The 19350-nt window shown below is 46.1% G+C and overlaps 1 protein-coding gene across 7 annotated transcripts in view; it reads left to right on the top strand.

The window, feature by feature from the left end:
- The window catches only part of LOC143215710 (uncharacterized), a 137141-nt gene that overhangs the window by 98738 nt on the left and 19053 nt on the right, over nucleotides 1–19350 (top strand). For all 7 annotated transcript variants that reach the window (XM_076438075.1, XM_076438080.1, XM_076438078.1 and 4 more), the window contains one exon: nucleotides 18537–18686. In XM_076438075.1, coding sequence (XP_076294190.1) covers nucleotides 18537–18686 — 150 coding nt within the window. The remainder of the gene's footprint in view (nucleotides 1–18536; nucleotides 18687–19350) is intronic.

Raw genomic sequence — 19350 nt, 5'->3', positions numbered from 1 at the left:
TAGGAAGTTCGGAGCCCCGTTTTACAATTGTCGTTTCAAGAATCAATTCGCGAGAAAGCTGTGCCGGCAATACTATATGTATAATTGCTCTGCTCTCTTTCCTCGTTACCGTAAGCCGAAATCGGCCTGCCCCAGGGGAAACGTAAAACGACTACCAGTAATCAAACTTTCTTCTCCGGCACTCTCTTCCGTAAATTTTCAAAAAATTCTTGGCCAAGGAAGTTGGTCGAATCCTCGAAGGACTCGATAATTTTAATGAACGCCTCCTCGATCGGAAAGTTCATCGGCAGACTGACGTTTGCAACCTTGTTGGAGAAGTTCCAGAAGTCAAAGGCACTTGTTCAATACAGGGTCTGGGTTTGCGAACGAGGGTCGAAGTAGGGCGATAGAATAATCAGCGGCAATAGCCATCGATTTTTAAATGCGCCCTGTCGACGAACGAATCACCGTCTTCCGTTCCCCGGCTCGTAAAAATCGCTGTCTGCTCTTTTGTTTTCCACAGGTTGCTGCACCGTGAACCGTAAGTCTCCTTTCTCGGGAACGGAGTTGTACATTATCTCCGACACAATGCATCCCGGGGTTTTGCTAGCGAGCCAGCTTCGACTTCATTGTAGAAGCGTTACATAATTGAACGAGGCACGGAAGTTCGCACCTAGGGAAGTCGAGCACACAGGCTTCCTCGCGTGAAAAAACTTCGTTAGAGCCGTAACCGTAGCGAGCCTAAAGCAGACTTTACCCCCTTAACCACGCGAGCCCGGGTCTCTTCGGACCCGACGCTTAAAAGGCTTCGTACTAAATTCCCTGTCTTTTAATTCAATTTCCTCGCAATTTCCATTGTCTGACAATGGCGGACTACCTCCACTTCAAAAAATACTTCTACGAAAATCAACCTTTCGACCGCGTACAGGACCATACACCATGTTATGGGGGTTGGGGAGGGTCAAAAATGGTAGATAGAAGATAAATCTAAACCGCAGTCGCCCTCAAAAGTCCTATTTTTATGTTTACGAGGCGTAATTTGCATTATTCGCCAGATTAATTTGCATTATTTCGAAGCATAAAGCTGCGAATAATGCAAATTACGCCTCGTAAACGTAAAAATAGAACTTTTCAGGGAGACAGCGGTCCAGATTGATCTTTCATCAAAGATCTTTCACAAAAGAGACTACCCCTTAACATAAAATAAAGTTTAGAAACATACATGGTACAATATCAAATAGTTCTGTAACAAGTGCCTCGTTTAAACAGGTGGAACTTGCACACGATACAGCGAAAATGTTCTACAGGTATTTTTTCCTAGTGGTCATCACTCATATTCAGGGGTTGAAAAATGAACTCGGAAGTTGGGGGTTGCATACTCGCGCGTTTATCTCGGAAACTATTAATCGTAGAGGAAATGTTCGAACGAGCAACTTGTGCAACGGTCGATGTTAAATTCGTCCTGTTAAGCTCGCCTGTATAAAAATCATTCTCTACTTTCCTTACCCTCAGATTGTAAATGACAATCTCTACTGACTAGACTGCGGATCTTTATGCAAAATTAAATATTTCTACGTCGATTCCAAGACACAGAGGTTACGTAAAAATTTCTTTCTTGTTTTAATTATTCTATTGAACTGAAACTAATACGTTGATGTTGTTAAATTTTTTAAATATGTCCACTGCTTTAAATTGTACGTACCACAATTTTTGTTATAAATGCATAAAATCCGCAGTCTACTAATGACACACGTACGATAAATATCTCTCTGTAGTAGATAATTTTAATTTGCAAAAATTCGCGAACTTTTAACCCGATGTTCTCCGAACCGGAGGGGAAATTGTTGTTCCACACTTTCGGCAGAGTTTTCCACATGGTTAATATCCCAGCCCACTCTGTCTACGGGTCTCAGCGAAGTCGGAGGGGGCTAACAACCCCAGACGCGAACCTAGACGCGACTACTGCCTATAAAACCGTAAAAACGTCCCGTGGTTGATTAATCGGCTAGCCGTGTTTTGGCAGTAGTTCCCGGTTCAAAGGTTTCCGCGGCGGGTCAAGTTCCTACTCGCGGAGAGTTCCTCGGGCCAAGAGGAGTCCGTGTTCGAGCATGTCTCTCTCGTTTTCATTAATGTATCGGTTCCCCATTCATGGACGCGGTACGATGAACCCGCCGAGATACGGTCAGCCTCTGAAATGGAAATCGCGCGGCCATGCATTATTTATGCGGATTACGTAAGACGATCTTTTTTTCGAGGCTAGAATTTTGCCCGGGAATCGGCAGCTCGATTGCTAACGACGCCTCGCGTCCCGACGCACACCGGAACCACGCAGAAGAGTACAAGACTAAAACAATCATTCTGGCAAATGTGTGTAATTAGCCGTATATTTTTCGTTATGTACGCTCAAGACGTTTCGAGTGTAACTTCATTTTGATGGAGCGATTAACACGTTGAACACCATGGAGGTATATGTTCGTATTGAACATTTATATTCAAAATATACATACACCATGGGAGTTTGGCTTTCTCCTTCCCCGACTCTCTGCTAGCAATTCTTTTATCTCGAAGTAGAGCCTGAAGTAGCCTTTCGAATGCCTTTCGAATCAGAAAGGAAGGTGCACCTACTCCATCTTGAACCCAACAATGCAAATTGGAATTGTAAATCCAGTATAATTCTACACATATTGTAGAGAATTTCTGAGAGTCCGTGGTCCACGGATTTCTCAATGCATCCTTCAACTGCGAGAATCGACCATTCGCCCCAGTAACATAATCTGATAATTAAGATTGTTACATAAGAGATGGTTTCTAAGCTTCCTTTGAGAACAGAATTATTCAGAATCCTGATAGATAATTAATTTAACACAGTAAAAACATTAGAACAATTTAAAAGCAGTCTTACATTATTTCCAGCCTATTACACACATTAAGAAAGCAAATCAATGTTCATTCACTCCAGTTTTCGTTGCAGTTCAGGTAGAAAATTATTATTCCGCATAATGGTCCGCTGTCCAGCTTGATTTTCCGAAACAACAGGACAACAAATAGTGATTTTGGACTTCGCAAATTGAACCTCGCGTAGCAGCGTCGAAAGTGAACGAATTCGAAAAACAAAATTACAGCTGAAACATTGACCTGCTGCATCGAATTTACGATTCGTATATGCATTTCGGTAAAAGGGACTGGCGCGGCGTTTAAGCAGCTCCGACGTCTCACTTTCAGCGAGCGGCGAACCTGAACTCCTTCCGGATCGTTCTACATTCTACAAGAACGATAGCAGCGGTTCCTCGCTTCGGAATCGATTCTACGCGGAAAAACCGATCCAAGAACTTTTCCTCGAGCTCGCTGTGAAATCGAATTTCAGCGTTCGCCGAACCTGCAGCGGAGTACATACTGTCTGTCTGTCCGTTGCACGCTGTTTCCACTGGCAATAAGCAGTCAGCCTCTGCTAGAAGGTGGCCTTTTTCGTTGCGTCTCTCATGGCAGCCGAGATATTTATGATAATTCGGGCTTCCATTTGGAAAAATCTCGATTTAATGGAATCTCTCGTTTCCTGAATGAATAATCTTATCGGGAGGAAGTCCTCCCGGCGATCATTAACATTCTCCTTGCTTACTCGGTTGCGGTCACCGCGAACGCATAAAATCGGTCCCGACACTAATTACCCAGCGGATAGTTAACGTGTCTCGCGTATTCGAGCGGTTGTGCAGTTTTCACGTCACTGCGAGCGTGTCGGGACACTTTATTCGAGACAACTCGCGTCCATTCACTGGCTCGATCTTTCGAGAATATTGTAAATCTTGTTAGCAGGCCGTGGATTTTCTTACGACGGAAATCGGATCGAATGTAAAACAGAAAGTTAAACTTGTTGACACGTTGTTTGCCACGCTGGCCATGGCTAACACAATTATTTTATTTTAAAATTTGATTTTGTTCGTAATTCGGTTGTAAGCTTTCTGTGGTAAGCTTCGACTGTGCAACTTTGATTACAGTGATTAAATTAAATTATTTCAATTTTGTGGGATTTCTGGTAGCTCCGTGAAATCAATGCAATTTTTATTCTGTGTATAAATCCGATGGAGGGAGGTTCAATTATTTTCTGTTCAATTCTTTGAATCTTCGCATTACGTAAAATCGCAGCTGTATTTTAATTATTTAAATAATAGCGTGGAGGCGTAGTATACAACTTCACCTAAATCGAGAGTAGCCCGACAAACAACAACGGGTACGTTCCGATAGGAAGGAAGACCGGAGCAAGTAGAAGTGGCCGGGTAATGGACAGACAAAGCGAAAGAGCACGCGCGCACGGCGTCGCGCTAATCTCCAAATTCGATTCTCCCGGAAACGAAGCGTCTCGCGCGCTCGCGGTAACTTCGTACCACAGTTTCGTCGGGTTCCTTTCTCTTTTTTTCCCTTCGTTCCTTTTTTTTTGGCCTGTTTTTAATCCTTTCGTTCTTTTTATTCCTGGCCAGGGTGGAATCGTCCGCGGTGGTTCCTTTGGCCGGTGGCTCGTCAACCGCGACGATTTTAACGAAACACGATATTAGCCTCGAACAGCGCAAAGAAAAAGTGGGAAAGGATAAACGAAAAGCACTCCCGGGCGAAATCGGATTTAATTTCGCCCGGCGGTCCTTTCCCAGCAGCCTGGAAATTTTTTCGCCGCGTTTCCGGCTGTTTGATATTACGAAATGGCCGCGTTACACGCGTTCCCGAAGCCCCGGTAACGAAATAATCGGGCAACCGATTGAATTTTTCTCTACGCCCACTATACCTCCACCCTCCACCTTTCCACGGCCCACCTTCCCGCCCGTCAAGAAATTTCTTTTAACCCCCCTGGCTTTCTTTCTTCCCTTTTCCTTCTCGATCTCTCTCTCTCTCATTCCCTCCCTCTCTCGCTCTCGTTCGCTCTGCTATTTCTCCTCGTCGGTCGGCCGAAACGGGAAACGCCTGAACTATCGATCGAATTACGTAACTGCAGGCGGTGACGCCGGTAATCTCGTTTTTCTAACGAACTTCGTAGCAAGCGAATGTCCCTTACGTCGAGCGACGGCCTATAAAACCGACGAACCCAGACGACGCTTCGAAAATACGCCCCGCGAGCACGCCGAGCCGATACGCTCCTCCTACGGGGGGCCCACCCGTGCACTTCGATCCGAAAAACTGCAACGAAAATCGGATCGCGAGGAATTCTCCGTTTTTTCGGAGGCGGACTTCGACCCTAAGGGGAACACGGTGTATCGAACTGGCAAATCGATGCAGTCGGTGAACGTTGGACGAGCAAGAGTGCAAACATCATTGGAAATTAACTAGCCCCTCGGACTCTGAGGAACACATTTCGTGATTACTGAATTGAATATGTATGTGATCAAGTCACTTAGAAATAAAATTCTATTTTGTTCTTGCCGATACATATCGGAGGATACATAGCCATTGAATAAACATAAAATTCCTGTTTCTTCAAAACAAATCGTAGTGCAAAACTTTAGAAACCACAGTCTGAACAACTTAAAATTAACTCCGCCGCGCTGTTCTATTTTGACCCAACCACGCGTACAATTCTTTGACGCCCGTGCAAAGTTTGTTGATCCAGCGCCGTCCCAATTGTCCGCAAATAATCCGCGCATTTGCGACCAGCATAAAAGAACCGTGACAGAAATACGTGTTACTTTCTCCGATTTAATTTCCCGCTGTAACTCTGGTCGATTCTAGTATTCCGTAATTTGTGAATCATTGTGCCCCGTGAACGCAGAATGTTCATCTACGGTGACGACGACGTCGGGAAAAAAGTTCGAATCGGGAGGCATTAAAACGATCACCATAAAATCCAGTTCTTGCCGATCCTTCCGCCATTCCGCGACTTCCACCCGAGAGATTACGATCCATTAATATCGGCAATTAAACGGAGCACAGTGCCAACAAGATAGTAACCCAGCTGACTCGAAAAACGATCGGTTTTGCGCGAGGCGGCTGGCCTCCGCCAACCATAATGTTTACACCGAGCCATCAGCCTGTAACAGACGCGGCGCGGCGCGATCGTGAACGAAACCGAGAGTAGTATAGTACAGCAGAGGAGACGAGAGTACGAGCAAATATTTCTTAGGCGATTCGCATTCCGCCGAAGGATTCATTACCGGCGGGCTGCGGCTAATGGCTTTATAATACCTTGGTACGAGGCGCGGAAAATAGGCGGGGGAGGGGTAGAAAGAGGGGGCGGCGGAGGGGCGGGAAGCTTCGTTCGAGAATCATCAAACCGTGCGCGGAGCCGTAGAAAACGGTTACGCTTTCTCAGGCATTAAACTAGAATAATACCGCGCTGGCGAACTTCTGCATTCATTATTTCTCTCGCGTCGGTAATGACAATGAACGACGGACGCTTTCTCGCGGGCCGGAGCGGGACGTAGCGGGCTCTCGCAGGGGGCCGGGAGCCCGCGGAATTTCGTAACGCGTCTGCTCCGAGAAGGGGTAAATGCATATCGGGACATCGGGAAGAATCTCGAGGACCAAAGGGGGAGTGAGAGAGGGGACTCTCACACATATATAGACAGAGGGGGATGATTGTGTGGTAGCGAGGAGGAGCGCCGATTCGAAGGGACGCGACGCGCGTCGGAATCGCGGGCCGACCCAGCGAGACCGGCCGCGCGCATATCAATAAATAACCGTAAGGCAGCGTTAACAACAACAGCGATACGTCGCCTATCATTCCGTGCTTCTTTTCCGGCGGCCTCCCAGCCCGCCCTCTGAGGCCGCGCTGCTGGCCCCCCCGTCAGCCGAGCCCACCCCCACGGGGGGGTGGTGCACACGTAGGTACAATCGATTGCGTCTGCCAAGCTTTTACGCCGGGGAGAGAAAACCGGCGAATCGACAAATTCGACGCGGCGCGCCCCCGTCTCCGAGGAGGGGTCGCTCACCACCGGCCCCGTCCATTTATATCTTCCTTCGTCCTCCTCCTCCTCCTCCTCCTCCGCAACCTCCTGTTACCCCCTCCCGCCGCCACCTCCTTCGGTTCCTCCCACCTCGTCCCCCCGTCTCATCCGATCCCTCTTTTTTTTATTGCTATTTCTTTTTTTTATACCCGGCAAAAGACGAAGCAGCCCGTTATGCACGATAAAAAGTTTAATGTCAGAGAAGACGTCGTCGTGGGCGATGGGGTGACGGTGTGACGATGCTCCTGCCTGGTGGTGGTGGTGCTGGTGGCGATGGTGGTGGTGGTAGTAGTGGTGGTGGTGGTGGTGGCGGTGGCGGCGGTGGTGCTGGTGGTGGTGGTTGGTTGGTGATGGTAGTGGCGGTGATGGCGACGGGGGAGGGGGGAGGGGGTGGACCGAGGGGTAGCAGGTAGGCGCGGGTTCGACGACGAGTAGACGGGGCGGGTAGGGGGGCCTAGTAGAAGGAGGAGGGGGGTGAAAGTGCCCGGGGATCGTAATGACTCGATATGAAACCCGGGCAGTGCAATTTCTTTCTTCTTCTGCCCTTTCCTTCCTCCCCCGCGTGTCTCGACCGTCTTCCTCTTTTTTCATCGCAGTATTTCCCCATAAAAGCGGCCCGGCATAATAAAAAGCGTTATATAGCTGGCACTGAAAAGTAACGCGCTTCTCTCCTCTCTTCTCTCTCTCTCTCTCTCTCTCTCTCTCTCTCTCTCTCTCTCTCTCTCTCTCTCTCTCTCTCTCTCTCTCTCTCTCTCTCTCTCTCTCTCTCTCTCTCTCTCTCTCTCTCTCTCTCTCTCTCTCTCTCTCGCCCTCTCTAGCGTGTCCACGCGCGCACACACACACACAGACAGACCCACCGACGAGGAAGAGAGAGGGAGAGAGAATGGACGATGTAAGGTCTTTTACGGCCTTATTTGCGGAGACGTAAAAATCGCGAAAATCAATACGGAACTTCTAACATTAAATATTCAGGCTATTGACTGGGCGGGGCCGAGAGCCAGACACTTTTTCGTACCTGAGAGTTACTCCATGGGAAACCGTCTTCCGCGATCGCGACCCGCAGACCCGACCGTGCCCGGTCCCTTCGGCCCTCGAGATCACCGCCCTTTGTGGCCCTTCGGTTCGCCCTTTGGCCCTTCGGAGATCGCGATCCTCCATTTCGCATATTCTTCTCATTTCCATTAGCATAGGTAATACATTGCACGATCTCTATAAATTAATTACTGTTTTGCAATTTATTCCGCACATATTTTTATGTTGTAAATGTACATTGATATTTACGATCTGTGCCACGTGGATTGAGGGCAGTTAGAGACATCATTAGAATAGTGCCCCACTACTTATGACGCACTGTGGAGGGGGTAATTCTATATTTGAAAAATTTTGTTCGTGTCAGGCTTTGTCCTAGAGAAAATCATCTTTGAGAATCGGTCAAGCTCGCGTGCCCAGCATGTCTAAGTAGAATCGGTAGGTCATGAGCAGACGCGTCAGATGATTCCTATTCAACAGCAAGCGTGTTCATCGAATTTTCAAGCTCGATCCTCTCGAAATCGAGGCGTCAAATGGGAACAATTTATTCCGTATCTTCGATTCATTTTCTCACGCTGATGTCGACTTCTTCCTACCCGCAATTTTGAAATTTTCTGATATCTATTGGGTTGGCAAATAAGTTCATTCGGTTTTTGTGATTTATTCCAATGTAAAAAACCGAACGAACTTATTTGCCAACCCGATATAACTGCACAAGGATCCGCGGTTTTTAATAAACAGAATAGTAGATTTCATTTCCAGACTTCCGTTGAAAAATCCAGATCCGCAGAGATCAAGAGACAGGAGATTATTGATTTTAATAAGCTGAATCTGTTTCATCGGCATTCTTAAATTCCCTTAGTCCGTTCATTGCTTTAAATTGCACCCAGTCAGGTTTGTCATAAATGCATTATTACTTGATAATCATGAAGATACTGGAAAGTACGTCACATGTATCGCGCGTTTAGGTGACTGGAGTATTTAAAGGGACTAGGTGTTCCCGTTTGAAGCGAACACTTTCATCGTTGCAAAATGGGATATACGATTTTCCCATAGAGAATGTAAACGGAAAAAATAAAGCACGCGTTCGCAGCTCGTAAAATGATATGGCACCAACGGGCGCAGAACCGGGGGGCGAATATAAAAATCCTATTCATACGTGGTATGTGCTATTTGAACTATCTTTTCATTTTTTTTAATTCGACGTAACAAGCGGCCCCGGGTAAGCACGGTGTGTTTTGAAACAAATTTTATAATTCCCATCCTTCTGTTAACGACAGAAGCCCGCGGCAACCGGCTTTGGACCGGCTCTCCCTTTTCAAGCGGCTTTCAGTTTTAGGGTAGCAAAGAAATCACTGACTGCGAAAGTGTCGGGAAAGGGGAGCCGAGAGAGAGAGAGAGAAATATAGAGAGAGGCAGAGAGGGGAAGGGAATAAAAGTAATTTAAAAAATAGACGAGGAAGGATGGAATTACAGGTGTGGCTCTCTGTTGAGCAAAGAGGAAAAGATAATTAATGGATGGTGTACAAGCGTAAGGTACAAGCACCAAGTGAATAAATTAAATAAAACGTCTACCAATTACTACAATTAAGACATTTATGCGTTACAACGTAGCGGATGCAACCTAATAAAATCCACGAAAATAATAATATTAACAAGGTCTAACGTGCATTTCGCGTAGCTCATTACCGGACGAAAACGTTTATTAACGTAATAAGTTTGTATCCAATTCCCGCTTCCCGGATTTCTAATTGTTCTATCTGCAACGGGTACATCAACCATCCCGGATTAATTTAGACATTGAAATCAAACAGAAATCGCTCTCCGCCCATTAACGTTTCCATCGTCGTCGAAATAAAATAAAAAATGCGTTAAGTGGTAATAAAACTTTCAACTGCACCGTCATCGTTCCGATAATCTCGTCGGCAATAAACGCACAAAATCCTCGGCCAACTAATTACTATTGTATTTTACTATGTTCCTCCCCCTCTCTCATCTCTCTGTCTCTCTGTAGCCTTCCCCCGTAGCTCTTTGAAAATAACAGCGAAGATCCCGCGGACAAAAATTCAATATTGTTTTAATATGAATATAGAAATCAAGGCAGAGGAATTCGCGGAGAGGAGCCTTTTGACTTGGCCGCTGCAAGAATATCCGATGCTCCGATTAAAATCGATTTATACGTGCGGGTACACGCGCGCAGATCAATCGCGCGCCCACCGAGAATTTCCGGATTCGCGTCCAGGACTCCTTTTTGCCGGCGTCGTTGTTTGATAGGCGAAACGATTAACGCTTTAGCTGAGCAATTATTTCCAGGTACCGGCGCAATAACCGGCGTTCTTTCTGTAACCGGCAATCAAATTCCACTACCGCCACCGCCTCGTCAACCCTCCAAATGCTCGATCTTTACCGCCCCCACGCCCTCCCCCCGAAAACCCATCGGTATGAAAATCACGAGTTAACACGATCGCCGAAAAACCTCGTACAGCCGCTCGTACAGCCGCCAACGATATTTTATTTAATGAAAAAGAAACCGAATCGAGTAAAACTTGCTCTGTAGACATTCCAAGTAAAAATATTTGAAGAACGTAGCTTATTAAAATGATTTCAATCATTTTCCACACGTGTATTTTGCAATCAATGCAGACAATTTTTTGTACGACACTGGGTTAGACTACAATTGCTTATTAGAAAATCTAATATTTTTGTACAGGCACTGCAACAAGAAAAAGTGAGGGCAAGCTGGCAGTCGGCGTAAAATTATATGGCAGTGTTAAAACGCTTTAGTGCAACGGTTACCTTGATGTGTTTACTATTAAACGTACCACGTTGGAATGACCGGTCTCCAAGTTTATGAAGATGAATAAATTTCTTCGTCTCTCGCGCGGAGTCTAAATGAATCGAATCTTGTCGCATTCGCGCCGGTCAACTCTCCGCGCATTTAGTATTAAAAGCTGGAATAATTAAATTTTAATTGGACTGCGGAAAACGTCGAATTATTCCGCGAGACCCGTCGATACGTTTCGTTCTGACGCGTCGCGATCCTCGAGTTCGCACGGTCAAAGATTAAAGCGGGTGACAGGGGGGAGGGGTTCGCGACCGGGGGATGAAACATCGAGGGGTGTGCGGATCGCCGCGGAAAAGCTGCGGTCTCGGCCTAAAGAGCTAAGGAATAAATGATTCGCGACGAAAACGAAACGGGGGCTGCTTTCGCCGGGCCCGACCGCAAACGCTAACAATGCGCCGCCGCGCGAATTAATGTGCATTCAGTTGCTTCATTTTACTTGCATGCAAAATTCTATTGTTGTTCCGCGGAATAATTTTCAAGGAATTACTCCGGGGGCGCGGTGCGTGCGCTCGCTCGCTCGTTCGCGCGCGCCCGCGCTCTCGCTCGCGTTCTCTCGCAACCCCAGTCGATAGAAACCGGGGGGGTTGTGAAAGAGCGGGGGCGAGCGACAAAAACGAAGAAACGCGCACGGGGGCGGAAACCAGGGGGTTGGCGGACGACGGGGCGAGGAGGAGAGGTAAAAAGAAGTCGGGAAAAAAAGAACGCGGCACGAAGTTGAAAAAGAGTCAATTTATATTTCCACGGGATGAAATGCAAATTCGGGGGCACCGTGAGCGGAGGGTGTGTCTCGTTTTGATTGTACAGGCCCGTCCAGAAACGGCGCTCGAAGATCTACAGGCTCGCATCAACTCACCTTTATGCCGACACAAGTAGATCCTCCCTCGTTGCGAGGCGGGAAATTATTGTTAGAAATTATCATTTCGTTGGGGCTGTATATATTGTTGTTGTACACCCCCGTCCATAATTTGCAGTACAACTTCGTGCAACAACCCTCCCAGACTCGTTCTGAATCACGATTCCTTCCTTCCCCGGAATTTTCGTCGGGAAACGTCATTTAAATACAGCCTGTCCCAGTATTGATGGCACCGCTCGGAGGGGGTGGTTCTACATACAGGAACAAGGCGAACAGGAAGAATGACATTTTTTTGCTCGACGCTACGTTTTCGAGAAAATCGAGTTGGAAGATCGGAGCTCGCGTGCCCTGGTATCTGCAGGAAGTAGATTCGGTCGGCCATGATCAGACGCGTCAGCCAATCTCCATCTAATAGCACGCGTACGAACTGAATTTCCAAACTCGATTTACTCGAAAACGAGGCGACAAATGAAAAATGTTATTCCCCCTCTTTTTGACCCGGTTCTGCATGTACAATATTGTACAATCACTCTGTATATGGCAGAGCAAATATTCAGTTGCGTGCTTGTTCAAATGAATCGTCGAAACAAATCTATCTAACTCCTTGGATATCACTGTATTCGGAAAAGTCTACAGAATCTTTTGCTGTAAAGAACACAATTCGATATCTTTTATAATAACATCACAATATTTGTTTAAAGTTGAAAAATATGTTTTTTTTTTCAAAGCCATGTTTTTCAAAAACTGTGCGCATAGGAGAAAAATTAAGGACAGATTCGGAATCAGCGCAAAAAACTCTATAAGAAGGACCCAACAGTATATTGAAAACAAATTTGGTGTTGGACAGTGTTATCAATCCAGTTCATGACCACGTGGTCCGCGCACAGTTCGAGTTAAAAATCGTGGAAGATCCAGGAGAGACTGTAACAATTTTGCAATCCGTCGACAAGAGCATAAACAATATTTTCAAGATAGATTGGAAGTAGGTGCCGGGTTATTGACACAGGGTTATATATTCGTCGCGTTCGAGACCCGATTGTCTTTTTAACGGGCGCACCTGCAATTTAGATCCATTCAACATTCCCTGCAGAGTAATTGCGTAAATTATGGAACGACCTGTTAAATAATTGGACGCATTATCTTCGGCGTTAGCAGTCCGTTCCGATACTCGTCGCGCACTAAAATTGTCTTCCTCGCTTCGACCCATTTCGCGGGCGTCGCTATTCGGGCACTCGACGATTCCGGATTATCAATTTATTTTAATGAGGCATTAACATAGTCAAGGATGAATCTTTTAGCAGCAGATGATTTTGGTTTCTGGGTGGTCATAGACAGAAATTGAATCGGGAAACGACGGGAACGTAATCGACGACGCGTTAAAACGAGCCGTGTACAGTCGATCGCAAACGTTCGCGCGCGGTTAGTTCGATCGGAAAAATTCGACCAAAGAAACGTAAACGGATATTTCGTACGGCTCGGATCAATCTTTTAATTAAAATTGCACGGATTCTGTGAACATCGTTATTTTTTTTTCACGTTCACGCACCTAGCGGTATAAATAAAAGGTCGACGCGTAAAAGCGATTGCTGTTTTGCATATTTTTTAGATTCGGACGTACAGCAATTTTTGCGGCCGACTGTGCGTGACCAACCAGCTACAATGTGCACACATTCACCAGAACTCTGAAAAACATTAAAAATAAATATTGGGCATCGACTAAAAAGGACATTTTTGCGACCGGAAATGACGGAACGATTTTTTATACGCGATGTCCGTGCATTGTGCCGGTCCTATTTAATAGTAATTGAATGTTTTGAACGTCAAATTTAATCTTTCCTTTTTTTCATAAATATGCAATGGCTACACAATCGACAAAATTGAAAAAGGAAATCCGTCTACGATCACATCGAAAAACATTTTAAAAAATACAATAAAACCACGCGGTTTTAACCCTGGATAACTAACCTGCCGTAAAAAAAAAAATGACGATCCGGAACATTCGAATGTTTCGATCGATAAATTCGATACCGAACACGCAACATTTTCGTTTCATTTATCCTGTTTATTTTACGAGGTGAAATATTTTTGTTGTTAAATTTGCGTGTTCGCTCTGGTCGGCCGCGTCCGAGTCAGCCCTCGTCAATTGATTGTTCCGGGCAATAGTTACTTACTTTACCGGTTCGCATTACACGTCCATCAACAACGCCGCAATTACATGCTACGTAAGAACATTTCTAACTGTTCTAAATTGGGTAGTAAAGCTGTACGACGTTACAGCGTATTCTGCGATAAAAAGCGAGCGAGCTCGTCGGATCGTAAAGGGTTAATTGGGATCGCCATTTCTATTTAATGATCCCAGGTGATTCGTCGATGATTCTACATATTATTTACAATCCGCGACAGCTTGGGACACGTTCTTGGAAGTCGAACGTCGCGTTGCGTATTCGCGAGCTGTCGATAGTCGCTGACAAAAGCTGCGTGCCCGCCTTGATTTACGGGGACGGCGAGAGCCCCGATAACAAACAAACTAATAAACTCCCGGTAATAAATTCGAGCGGGTATAGCGAGCCCGATTTATGCGCTGTTTAATGGAGATGTCAGTGGCGCTCGAATTAAGCGTTTTGTAGCTTGCATCGGTGCATCGTTGTTCGCTGCAACTGTCGTCGATTTTTAAGAACCGTGCAACCGTCCATTGTTCCACGTCGGAGCTTAAGCCAGTCGCGAATTCGACTGTTAATTCGCAACGTTCCCGGAAGATACATGCTCTCTTCTCCCTCTCGCCGGTGATGTCCGGCGCGCGTGACAATACCTCGGAACGACGACAGTGCATGTGCATCGAACTACGTTAATTCGGTGAGTGACGAGCCAGCTTTCGGTGTTCTCCATTACACGGTAACCAGATTACCCCCGGAAAAAATAGGTGACCGGCCGAAATTACGATGAAAACCGGTCGACGGGATACTGACGGAGGATGTGTCGCTTTATAAACGACGCGTCGGTAAATAAAATCGCGATTGACAGAAGTGCCGGTCGGTCGACTGTGCTTAAACAGCTGATTCCCCATCCCTCTCTCTCTCTCGCTGTTTGTGTGTACGCGCGCGTCTAACGTACCCTGAACCGCTTTAAGCCGCTTTCACACGAAGCGTCTTTGAGCAGTTTCTCGGCGATGTCTTTGTGGGGACCGCTTTCAGGAGTTCCTGCGAGAAAACTAGACGCTCACGGGAATCCCCTTTCCTCGTTTATTAAACAAGCTTCGCTACCATCGATTGTCGAGAGCTCCGCGAGAACCCGAAACGAACTTGTCAACCATCCTGCACTTGCGGAAGTATGTGGAGGCAGTCACTGACTGTGAGGAGAAACACTAGGTTCACGGTTACCAATTTTAAAATTTTGCAAAGTTGGACTTTAAGCTGATGTATTTTCAGTCTGGTATGTAAAATTTAACGCTCTTGGTATCGAACTCTTGCCACAGTTATTACTAGACTGCGGATTTTATGCATTTATGATGAAAATGGCTACGCACAATTTCGAGCAGTGGTCATATTGAAAAGATTTAAGATCAGTGTATTAGTTTCAGTTTAATAAGATCATTAAATGATGAACAAAGTTTTTATTTGGCCCTGTGTCTTGTAAACAACGTAAATATTTTTCTATTTTGCATAAAGATCCGCAGTCTAGTTATTACTGATAAATTAGTAATATTATGTAGGATTCTAATTATATTGTACGAAGTGTCAACTACTACGGACTTGCCACGAAAATGGGGCAAGAGCGTCTCTGAGAGTTAAAAATGCTTTCGAATCTTTAAAACTTTAATAATAATCATATTATTTAATAATTGTCATTTTTATGTAGTAATGTAAAATAGTCACTGTTGCTGCTCCGTGAATCTAGTGTTGCTGTTATTGCTGTGAGAGGGGCGAAGACGACCCCTAACATATGGAAACTATCCCTGCAACCCCTAAAAATAATGATTATGCGAACTACTAAATGATCGCATAAGTTCGTGCCGATTTGAAAATAAAATTCAATGGTTAAATTTGAAAGAATACAGCATTATTAATCAATTTATTAATAAATATGTATAATTTTTTTACACTCCGCCGTGCAGTACAGTTTCCGGCATCAAAATCGGGCACGAACTTATGCAAATATCCTAAAAACCCAGACCTTTCGCCCGAACTGAGTAAATTTTCAATTTTCGATAGCAATCGCTGACGAAAAAATCAGATGACCTACTCAGTAAAGAGCCTATTGTCTCAACCTATTAATACCACACAGCCTCTAGGCACCGATGAACTATATAAACTGTTACGTCAAAGATCAAAGTGTCCCATGTTGGTCAATAAGTTTAGTCTCCGTACCATAAACGATCTCTGCGAATGTAGAAAATGCTAAAATTACAGACAATATAGTTGAACGTTTACAACAACGTTTCCGCTTCATAGGAGCCTCAAAACACAGCCTGTCACAGCTCAAAAGATCCACAACTTTCCCAGAGCCGTTGCACTCTAGCTATCGCGGATTCAACAGGGTCCGACACGTGAAGCGTTCATGAACCAACTAAACGTCTTCCTATGGTATCATTATCCCAACGATGGCACATTTCTCAGCTAAAATCATGCATGCAACTAACATTGTTTCTGACGTGTTGCACGAATGTGAAACTGTCTGGCGAGACGAAAATTCGTGACACAGATTTTTCAACAGCGTCCAATTACAGGGTGACAAGAAATAACGGAGTTAAACATTTCTTATTATAATTCTGTCAAATCGACGAATTTTGGAAAACCAAATGATAACAACCATAACATAGACCTTTAGTATTCATATATTTAAGAAGTTTCGAAGTGGCCACCCTTTGAGTCGATTCAGAGGGTCAGACGTGTTTTGAAATTTTCGGCTATGGGCCGCAGCTCTTCTGGCGTCATTCGGTCCCACACCCGGCGCAGAGATTTTTCCAGCGACTCGAAACTTTTATGGGGCTGAGCACAGGCCTGGCCTCGAAAATCGACCAAACGCTGGAGTTCATAGAGCTGAGATCCAGTGAGTACGGCGGCCATTCCGCAGATGTGATGAAACCTGGAAAATGGGATTTGCTACGGTTTTCGTGGATCAAGGGGTCAAAATCAACCAAGAAGTGTATCGACGGGACATTCTCGAAGCCGTTGTACTTCTGTGGGCCCAACAGCACCTCGGCGATCCGGAATGGACGTTACAGCAGGATTCCGCGCCGGCCCACAGGGCGAAAACGACTCAGGGGTGGTGCAAAGCCCATTTTGCAGGTTTCATCACATCTGTGGAATGGCCGCCGTACTCACCGAATCCCAAACCGATGGACTACAGCGTGTGGTCGATTTTGGAGGCCAGGGCCTGTGCTCGGCCCCATAAAAATTTGGAGTCATTGAAAAAATCTCTGTACCAGGAGTGGAACCAAATGACGCCAGAAGTTTGAGCCTCTGTATCAGCGCAAAGTGTGGCCATTTCGAAACTTCTTAAATGTATGAATACTAAAGGTCCATGTTATGGTTGTTATTATTTGGTTTCTCAAAATTCGTCTGTTATTTCTTGTCACCCTGCACTTCTTTTAGCACAGTCACTCGCGCGAATGCTTCGCGAATTCTGTTAAATCAAGTGTCAAGGGGTCAGTCAATCTTCGGCAATTTTTTAAATGAAAAGTACTCGGTGCTACAATTCCAAACTTGGCAGACACGTTCACCAAAGTATGGAGAATGCACACAATTTTTGTTTAGCGATTACGATCGTTTTCTTCGAAGTTACGTCCGAAAGTGTACCTCTGTCGAGAATGATTGTCATAGTCATCTGGCACGAAGAGTAAGAAGCGTTTCCTAGTCCCCGCGAGATCTGCGATTGTTCAGCTTCCGGTGGCAGCGAATGGGGATTTCGCAAATGAACTGCGAGAATCGCGAAATATAAAATGGCGGTTCGGGGAAGCGTGCGAGCAACTTTAGCGCGGTTGGAAAAAATCGCGATAGCCGTGGAGCGGTCGAGTAGCCTGTTCGCCGAGTGCTTCATTGACTTTCATGACAGATCTGCACGTGCTGGCCGGGTCGGGCGTCGAGCCGGAAATACATATTTTATCGGAGCCTGTTCGGGAAGCGTCGCTTAAGAATTCGATCGCTCGTGTCCCGTAATCTGGCGATTTATATCGGGTGGCCCCAGACACATATCACAGCGGGTCGCGTGTCGGTGTCTCGTCTCTCCGGGAGCTTCGGCTCGGCTCGGCTCGAGTCGCGATTTCACGGTCTTAATTAATAATGACGGACACACGGCGCCGTGTGCCCTTATTAGAGACCGGGAATTAAACCGGGTCCTTAATTACGGCCGCGTCCCCGATTCGACCACGTTTGTCCCTTGAACTCCAACGTTTGTCAAGGTTGCCCGTGTTTAGCCCGAACTGGTTTCTCGCCCCTTCCACCGCTGACATAGTCCTTTGGAACTCGCGTTTCCGCACAGTCGTTCGCTTTTCCGCATCGTTTCACTTCGCGGTGCGTGACTTCGACACCCCGCCACCGTCTGATCAACTTGTGCCACTTTTTATTTCGGCGGGCTAATGGAGTTCTCGTTGCCGGTGTTTTGCCTCGGTAATGACCGGAATCAGTTGTGTACAAATTAATAAACGTTGCAAGACACAGCAGCTGAATAAACATTTCTTTCTTCTCCTAATTATCTTATTCAGCTGAAACTAACACGCTGTCGATCAATCTTATTCATCGCTGCTTTAAATTCTACTTGTCCATTTTTATTGGCAAGATTACCTTCTCGATTAAGTTAATGTCGGGCGGGTGAAGAGGTGGAAGTTGGTGCTGTTAAAGTAATTTTCTTGATTAAGTTAACGTCGGGAGGATGAAGACGTCTAAGTTTCACTTTGGGAAAATTGTTGCAGGTGGTTCTGTCGGCGTGCAGCACGTTCTTCGACACAATCCTGTCGCAGTTCGACGGGAAGGACCCGATCGTCATAATGCGCGACGTGAAATTCTCGGATATCAAAATTCTGGTCGAGTTCATGTACAAAGGAGAGATCAACATCGATCACGTAAGTATTTTCTCACCGTCTTAATCTAAACACGCGAGAAAGGTCAACCAGCAAAAATAACCTATCCTCCATCGAATAACGCGACTAAAATTGAACATGTGCTCGCGGCAATTTTGTCGGACGTTTCCGGGGGACCATCGAGCGTTCGCCGTCGAAGTGAATTGCCAGGTATCCGAATTTCGCCGGCGAACATCACGCTGAACATCCCGGGGACATCCGGAGGAGCGGGTTTCGGGCCGTTCTCTCGATTCAACGACACTCGTGTCGCGTCGAGCGTGTTTCCAGTTGGATGAAGGAGCCGTTGAACGCGATCCGCGGATCCGCGAGCCTCCGCGCGTCTCGAATCGCCGGCTTTTTCCTCCTCGGGAGGAAATTACTTTCGAGCGGTGGCACAAAGCGAGTTGCACCGCGAACCACCAGCCCCGGGAAACGCTGTGTAGAACTCTGCATCGGCTCGAGTGGCGAAACTCAAACTGATTAAAGAAATAAAGCCGCCCCCGGCGGGACGTCGGCTTCTCTCCGGCCCCTTTTTTCGCAACCGATCGACGACTTATTTACATCGTGGACATCGACGAGGGTACTTGCCAAGCCCCCCTCCGAACAAGCTAAAACCAAAGGAGACGAGGAAACGTCGCACAGCGATGGAAAACACGCGGCGGCCTGG

Source organism: Lasioglossum baleicum, chromosome 14 (assembly GCF_051020765.1).
Source record: "Lasioglossum baleicum chromosome 14, iyLasBale1, whole genome shotgun sequence".
Lineage (NCBI taxonomy): Eukaryota > Metazoa > Arthropoda > Insecta > Hymenoptera > Halictidae > Lasioglossum > Lasioglossum baleicum.
Note: the sequence above shows the minus strand (reverse complement) of the source record. Positions and strands in the feature narration are given on the sequence as shown.